At 38.9% G+C, this 8,673-nt stretch overlaps 1 protein-coding gene across 1 annotated transcript; it reads right to left on the reverse strand.

The window, feature by feature from the left end:
• Positions 1 to 777: 777 nt before the first annotated feature.
• Positions 778 to 8,673, reverse strand: LOC128090713 (epidermal retinol dehydrogenase 2-like). The gene is made up of 6 exons (XM_052703211.1): positions 8,276 to 8,673; positions 5,612 to 5,743; positions 4,167 to 4,266; positions 2,542 to 2,686; positions 1,442 to 1,564; positions 778 to 895 (listed from the first exon to the last, which is right to left on the reverse strand). The coding sequence occupies exons 1-6, from the start codon at positions 8,597 to 8,599 to the stop codon at positions 802 to 804; spliced, it is 918 nt and encodes a 305-aa protein (XP_052559171.1). The 5' UTR covers positions 8,600 to 8,673; the 3' UTR covers positions 778 to 801.

An 8,673-nucleotide genomic window follows, 5' to 3' on the forward strand; every position in this document is an offset into this window, starting at 1 on the left:
CAAGAAGAGATTTTCTCAAGAGTCAGCCTATAACTGCACCAATCCTTCTACCTGAACTTTTTTTTCTTCTAGGATTCACAGATTTCACACTAACAAACAGGTTATCTCCTTGAAGTTTCAGTCTCTGACAGCAATATAGTCCATGAAAGTTGTCTTGGTTGCTTAATATAAGATAAAGCATTCTGGGGCTACTGAGAACAATTTTGCATGGTTTGTTTATTCTAACTGATGATACAGAATCATAGAATCATAGAATGGTTTGGGAGAAATCTTTAAGATCATGTAGTTCCAACCCCCTGTTGTGAGCAAGGACATCTCCCTCTAGATCAGGTTGCTCAAAGTCCCATCCAGCCTGGCCTTGGATGCTTCCAGGGAGGGGGCATTCACTAAACCTTGTTTAGGTCTTCTAAGATTCCTAAAATGTGAGTGACGTTAAACTTTTTTTATGGCTTTTCTTAATGCATGAACAATAGTGTATTTTTCCTGTGCTTTGAAATGATGCTCAGAAATTGAGAATTCAAAGAGTGAGAAATGAAGTCAAGCATCTATGCCTGGTTTTACTGACTATTTTTGAGAGCTCAGATAAGTATGTAAGCAGCATGCTGTCACAAAATGAGAGAGAGGGTTGTGGCTGAGAATCAGTGATTAAAAGACAATTATTTAGAATTATATTGTATGCTGAGTGATGTCAAGGATTATACAAGAAGCAATTTTTCTGTCAAAGAATGAACGAGCTTAAAAATCGATTTTACCGAAAAAACCCAGTTTGATGGCACTTAAGGTTTTGAAAATATTATGGCTTCAATTTTTCTTCTTCCGACCTATGACCTTGTCCCAGCTGTTGTAGACCCCCAGGTAAGATTGCAGGAGCAGTATGATTTTTCTGGGAATTAAACTGATGAGACAAACACCAAGTTAGCCTCACTTAAAAAAGATAATAATAAAGTGAAATAAAAATGCACTGTACTAATATAAATTCATAACACATGCACATTACTTCTCACGTTTGGCAATAATGCATTTGGTACTCCCATATTAGAAATGGGGAAAATAAATACAAAACAAGCAGTTTTGTGGAAAGCCCAGCATTGGTGGGGGTAGTTACTGTAAGCAGACAGTTGTAGTCCAGGCAGTGCTCCCAGCGTACCATCCCATGGAAATTTTTAATTTCTACATTGAATTGTAGCTTAAGAAGTATATTTGAGACAGAAGGTGTCAGAGGAATTAAATTATTAAATTTAATTCCATTAAATTATTCCATTTAAGTCCATTAAATTATTAAAAACTATCAAAACTGTTTCTTTGTAACTGATTACCTATAGCTGATTTGACTGCAAGGATGCTAAGTAAAGGAAGATTTTAACTAAACCACCTTGCTGATTTTGGAGGCATATGGGAAAGGAAAGAAGGAAATGATAGAAGACGGGAAACATGTTCTTACGTTCTCAAACCACAAAGGTGTAAAGTTGGAGGCATAAACAGATACATCCTTTCCTTTCGAATTGCATCTATGATCCTGCAGGCTACATACTCTGGCTCGTAAATAGGAAGTAAAATTGGGTGCCTATTGGAACAAGAAATACAGTATTATGGAATTGTAATATTTTACTTTTGAGATGTATTCTAACACAGAAATCATTTAATGCAAGAATTTTTCTCCTCCTCTTTAAATAGCCATGGAAAGCAGTGTCCAATCCTGCTTGTTCTGCTTGTTCAATCCTGCTTCTATAATCATAGCAAATAGAAAAAAGTTTGGTGATGTTGCAAATTTTAATGACAGATGAATAACTTTTGTGCAAGGCCAGCTCAGACCCTCAGAAGTTAATGCCCACATTGTCTGTGGCATTGAAAAATTCCAGCTCATCTGTGGTTTATGATGTTGTACGCATAAGATTTCAGCCCTCTGCACACCTCTTTCTTATTTTAGATTTTGGGTTGGCAGCTAAATAAACAGGATTGGGCCTGTTTCCAGGCAGGAGCTCTGCATAATACATGCCTCTACAGGATGATGAGTGGTGGGAGCAGGAACAGAGTGCTGAAAAAAACAAGGATGCTTGCTATTCACTGCTGCAATGTCTGAATCAGTGCCTGCAGCCTCTCCTGTCACTAGAACAATACAGCAGCATAGATACTTATACCACAGCTGTTCTCAGAGGAGTACAATATCTGCTAATACTGGAGAACTGTTTCTGACAGGTGACAAATATCCTAGCAGTCATAATAGTAATGACAGTACCAAAATTACATGGGGCAAAGAACATCAGCAGTGCCCAGTCTGCTGGAAAGTGAATCTGCCTAAAATATTGCCACGTATCCCTAACCATTCCCTGATTTCAATGTTGTTGCACAGTCTCTGAGGCATGTCAGCTATTAATTGCAGGCAAACTTTGGATTTCTTATCAAAGAGATACAGTTGTGTGTGTGCCAAATACTAAATTAAAAACAAGTCAACCTTATAAGAGCTAGACTGAATATAGCATTTCTAGTGAGTAGAGATGACTTTTTACTTATGAAACAATATATAATGTAAGTTTTACTTACTCAGTTTCAATACCTCTAATTAATTCGGTATTCACAAAAAAGGGGCAAACAATTGTAGTTTTAATGCCATGTATTCCTGCCTCATCCAGTTCTGAATCAATGGCTTCCATCATTCCAATGATTGCAAATTTACTAGAAGAATAATCTGAAGCAGAGAAACAAAGAAACATACAAAATATCTCAAAAACACCATAGTATTATATACTGAATCTAATGCTTTGTAATACTACTTACAACCTTGTACTAATTTGTTATGACTTAGAAGATTTGAATTAGTGTTTTAGGGACGCTACACATGTTGATGATACTAACTCTTAATGTCAGTGGTCCTGACCATGACTGGTGTAGATGTGTCTAAGGATAAGATTAATAATTTCCTGAAGACTTTTCCAGTGAACTGTAGAGGGATATAGGATGGCCTTACTTAACATTTTATATCCACTCCCAGACACTCATATGCAAGCCAGACATTGCTTTAGTTCAGAATGGTCTTCACTCTTTGATATCAGATACTATGTGCCAGTAAAAATTATTTCTCGTGGTACAACCTAAATACCCTACTTACAAATACTGCTTCAACACATTATTTCTCCTTCTGATATTGCCTTGCAACTATGAATACTATTTTATTTGCCTGGGAAGACTGAATCCTGTCTAATTTTTGCTGCTTGATGGACACATTGAATCTCCTTCCTTTGAGACAATAAAAACTTGAACTTGCAAGGTCCTGTGTAGTGTGACCTACATTGGGCCTGATTTTATCAGGGGGTTTGTTCTTCTTCAGAACTTGCCTACAGGAGGTAGAAACAAACAATCTAAACATGCATAGCTGCTGTGTATAACGTTACAACACTTGGATGGGCAAGTCACAGGCCTACGTCATAGGCCTTATGGTTAAATGGTAAAAACTAGACTTGTCCCATTCTCAACACAGAATCTGACCCAATGATAATAGGTGGCAAATATACACCAAAACAAAACCATCAACTAGGAGAAGAAAGAAAATAGTCTTATTGATGTGAAATTCACATTCTCACAGAGTAACTTCAGAGCTACAGTCAGAAAGGCTTGAGAGAGTCTGAGCAGTACACACATGCTGATGAAATAGTCAGGATGCAGCAGCCAGCTCTCCTGAAGGAAACAGCTGAGAATACGGAGCTGTTACATAGCTTAAAACACAGTTAATTTGAAAGAATTTTATTGCAAATTCTGCCAAGTGTCTTCTGAACCTGAAAAACATTTTCCAGCTAGGTGTATAGTTCCAGGTATAACCCACATATTTTCAGGACTCTAAACATCCACCAGCAGAAAAACTAGTAACAGAAGTTGTTAGACAACCTGTAGGCAGGGCTCCCTCCTGCTGCACGTGTACAAGCTTCTTCTGCAGAGATAAGACAGGCTGCAGTTAGCTAGTAAAATCAGCAGTGACTCCCATGCCAAATGGACAACACATCACCATATTCCTCTTCCATATACCACTACTTGCTGATACACCTTTCTATCTCCATGCTCTTCCTGAGTGCTAACACGTCGGTACAAACAGCTTAAGCCAAGCATTTCTGAGATCGTTAGGAGAGGATATTGCCACAAAGACATAATTTTTAATAGCATTTGTTGACACTAACCTGCCAATCTGTAGGTTCCCAAGAGCCCTGCTGCACTAGCCATGGTGACCAGGTGTCCATGATTGCAGGCGATCATGGCAGGAAGAAAGGCCTTGCAAGTCTGAGAGACACATAAAAAATACCATAACAGATAGATGCGTTAAAACTATTGGATTCCAAATTAGATTTTACAATTTGATTTACTTTCTGGAACATAATTCTGCAAGGCACCAAAGTGACCTGCAGTCTCTGCAAGAATTCATAAAGGAGAGGAAACATTTCTTTGAATGACAGGTCCCCAGCTTCAGCTGTCAGCGTTAAAATTGTATTATTAAAAACGATGAAGTTTTTGTTTTCTCTGCGCGTGGATCCTCAGTTCGAGTATTTTGACTATTAGTAAAGATGTGAACACCAGAGGGAGCTAGAAGCCAACACATCAATGGACACTTCAGCTGGCTGCAAGCCCTGTTTGTAAACTACTTCCTGGCTACTTCTACTACTTCAAACTGCCGTGATGGTTAGTACTAATTATCTAAGGAGGACGCCAGTGTTTTACGAGACAGAAGAGATGAAAAAAGATGGGAGCAGTTACAGTTTTCTTTTCAATAGCTGAGTTGTACTGCAATGTGTTCTCCACTGCAGATGTGTGCCTGGCTCGCACTTTGCCAGTGAGGGGGCCCACAGTCGCTGTCCTCCTGCTCTGTGTCTCTTCAGACCTGCCAAGAAGAACATCTCCCCCAGCACCTTTGTCTCCGGTATGTGGAAAAATGAGGCGCTGTGGGCTGGAAAATGATTAGAGGATTTTGCCTGCAATGATTTTCCACTGAGGAGTGCCATTTGGTGAGGCATTTTGCAGCACTGTGTTCTTCCTTGATGCAGGCTGCGCGCTCAGGCACATGAAGTAGAACTGCAAGAGGGGCAAGGGCAGCACTCCCTCACAGAGACACATAAGGGACAACTGAGACCCCAGATAGCATCAAATTCCCCCAGAGGAAAGAGAACAAAGCAAAGCAAACACATACTATTTAGATCAGTTTTCTACATACATCAAGAAGACACTGACTAGGAATGAAAGCACAACCTGAAGTCTGACACAACACAAACAGCATGGGTATGTGTCCTTAATGCTAGACAGTGCTGTCTTATGTCTGCAAGCATCAGGAGTAGAAAAGTTAGCAGCCATAGCAGTATTTTCAGCCACAGCTGATACAGAAAGAACGTGTTTCACAATAGAGGTGCACAAAGACTTTGTGTTTAGCACACTGAACAGGTAGGTTTCTGTGAACGTTACTGAGAGACGGTGGGACAAACTGTCAATGTTGTGTGTATCCAACTACAGGATGATTAAAAAAATGAATTCTCCCCAGTCAAGGCCCTTGCCACCCGTTTCCAAACCAGGTGTTCCAATCTGCCTGAAATATTTGGCTGTGCATTTCAGGCCCTTGGGAAAGAAAAAAATACATTACCCAAGCTTGAGACAGGAAGTTGACTTTCAAGGTTTTTTCAAAAACATCATCTGGAGTGTCAAGAAACTTTGTGGTGTGCAGTATGCCAGCATCATTGATTAGGATAGTAACATCCCCAACTTCTCTTCTAACCTGAATTTAAAAAAAATAATAATAAAGAAAGAAAAAAAAAGATGAACAAAAATATTAGAAAGTGTACTTGCCTTCTGTGCTTCATTTATGATGGCAGTCTAGTGACAGTTACAATTGTTTATGCTTGTATTGGAAACATAGGTACATAGGAACTGTTTTAGTGTGCCAGATCAAAGGTCTTTGTAGGCTCTCAGCCCTTGGCTCATGGGGGAAAGCAGTAAGAAAGGACAAGGACACTAAGGTCTCCTCCAGTGCACGCCACAGGTTTTTGCATTCTGCAGCTTAGGATCCTTCTGAGCCAGATATGGTGCCTGTATCTTTCTATTTAATATATGCTGATGATTATTTCCTCCTCCCCCCAACCCCTGAATTTGTCTGATTGCTTTCTGAACTCCAAAATATTTCACAGGAGCCTGCAGGAACAAAACTCAAGCTGATTATTCTTCACTATGTATTTATTCAGGTGTCTATTTTTTTTTTTTTTTTTTATTGTTATCATTTCTATCAGTTTTTTTTCTGTATGACAGGTTTGTAGTTTCTTGGTGTCCTCTCACTTAGAACTGGCGTATTTGCTATTTTTGCTCTTGGGTTTGAAACCTTTTGTAAGCAATACATCACCTATGCATTTGTAGCTCATGAAATGTATATCAGATTTCCCTCAGAGTTCCCAGGTCGAAACTTCTGACTCCAAAAATCTGCTAATATTTTTTTTATCAGTTTTTTTCTAAGTTCTCTTCCTTCAGTACACTGATTTGCTTGCTAGAAATAAAGCTTCCATTATAGGAATATTCCATTATAGGAACATATCTAAGTTATTCTGCAGTGAATTTCTCAAACAAAACCAAATAAATTAACTTTTCTGCTATTGGTTTATCTCCTGTTTCCAAGCTGAAGTCTTTTCATATTACTAATAAAAAGTTACATGTATTTCCAGTGGTAGAGGATGCTCCTGGCTGAATAGATCTTACTTCAAGAAAATAAAATTCTGGCCCCTATATGCCTGTTCAATTCACAGAAATACCTGAAAAGATGTTGGTAGAATTAATAATAATTCAACACCTTCACATCAATTCAGGACTCTGAAAAAGCTCTTTGAGTTTCTACTTGTAGGTCAGTCTGTGCATGTCAGAGTTCTCACCACTAGTATGGACGCAACAAGTTCTGCAGGTTGAGCCCTTTTTAATGTGTCTGGAGGCTGAGAACCGTCTGAATGCACAAAACAGTTTGAGTCTCTGTTAAACTGAGAACAGAGATCACTTACTTCAAAATATACACCATCAATGGAAAATTCCAGCAGAGATATTACTTACATGAACTTAAATTGATCATTCTGATGCATGTCACTCCAGGAAGCAGTCAGCATTTATGGCAACAGGGAATTAAAGCCAATTTAAAATGTTATTTTTTAAAAGATATTTGATCTTGGTGAACTCTTAAGTTTTTTTTTTTTTGTTTGTTTTGTTTTGTTTTGTTTTGTTTTTCTTTTTTCTTTCAAGAATAGCATTCTGGAAGAATGGCAGTTTGATTTTAGTATCATTTTGAATAAGGATCAAGTATCACATTTGAAGTGCTGATCACAAGTTGCTCGACTGATCCTGCAACTTGCTGGGAGATGATAATGTTAAGATCTTGATATTAAGAATGTTGAAATAATTGGAATTCTTTTTATGGACTGCAATTGTAGGAGTAATAATAAGAGACACACATGGTGAGGATAACCTGACCTGTAATACTGAAATAATTTGCAAAGATCTTTTTCCTTGAGCACTGTGGGTCAGCAGAGGCCAGAGTGTGTTCATCTCTGCAGAAGTGTTATTATGATAGATACGTCCTTGATCACACCGTGCAAGTAGTACCATGAAGCCACTTGTGGTTCTTAACCTCTACCACCAACTGCTCCAACAGAAATTATTTTTCCATGTAAAGCTGGTCATGTGTGCCCCCAAGTGCTGCTAGCAAGTACAACTAAAAGAGTACTTTGAGCATGAGGGCTGCAGTTCCGGATACATGCAGGGCAGGGGAAGGGAGTGACCATGAAGGAATGGCGGAAACAAAGCATTAGGGATTGACCACAACTCACATTCCCTCTTCCCCTGTCCTGCTCAGGGGAGGAGATGGAACAGGTTGAATGAGGTAAGGTGTCTGCAGTTTGCTACAAAGGGACCTCCCCCCTTACAATGTTCTATTCCTTTTTTGTTGTTGTTTCTTGACATCTTACAGAAATTTAGAAGGCTAGCAAATTCATTCATAGCGTTAATCTCTGCCATATACCACACTTCTAATATAAAAGAAGTTGCCACCTTACAAGGAATACTGGAAATGTGTAAGTCTCAACAGAACAGATTAAACCCAGTTCCTTTACAACAAAATAGTTTAAGTTCAATCTAGAAGTTACTTGTCAATAAGAGAACAGTCATCATCGTACATGATTACCTCCCGTTACTGAATGCATAGTTTCTAAGATTCCAGGTCTAAAAAAAGCAGAAAACCACAAGCCAGAAGGAAAATTAGAAGCCAGAAGCTGTAACTTACCTTTTCTGCCTGTTCATAGACCTCCTCCCTATTGCTGCAGTCACAGTAGTAGGCAAACACTTGCTTAGCTCCATTTTCTTTGGCTAATCTGGTTGTTTCTCTGTTACCTTCTTCATCAATGTCCCAAAGAACCAAGGTTGCTTCCAGAGGAGCAAAATGTAGGGCAATCTGCCTTCCAATCCCATTTGCAGCTCCAGTAATAAGCACTATTTCCCCAGCAAAAGACTTCTTGCATGGAGGAAATATGCATTGGATGAAACTTTTGAAGAGTATATACACAGATAATGCCAGGAACCTCAGCGTCTTCAGGATGCATCTGAACATGATTTTTCAGGCACAAAGATTGCTCTTCTGTTTTAAAAATCTACAGATACAACATCACAATGGCACTTCAAAGC

Source organism: Tympanuchus pallidicinctus, unplaced genomic scaffold (genome assembly GCF_026119805.1).
Source record: "Tympanuchus pallidicinctus isolate F22 unplaced genomic scaffold, pur_lepc_1.0 scaffold5, whole genome shotgun sequence".
NCBI lineage: Eukaryota > Metazoa > Chordata > Aves > Galliformes > Phasianidae > Tympanuchus > Tympanuchus pallidicinctus.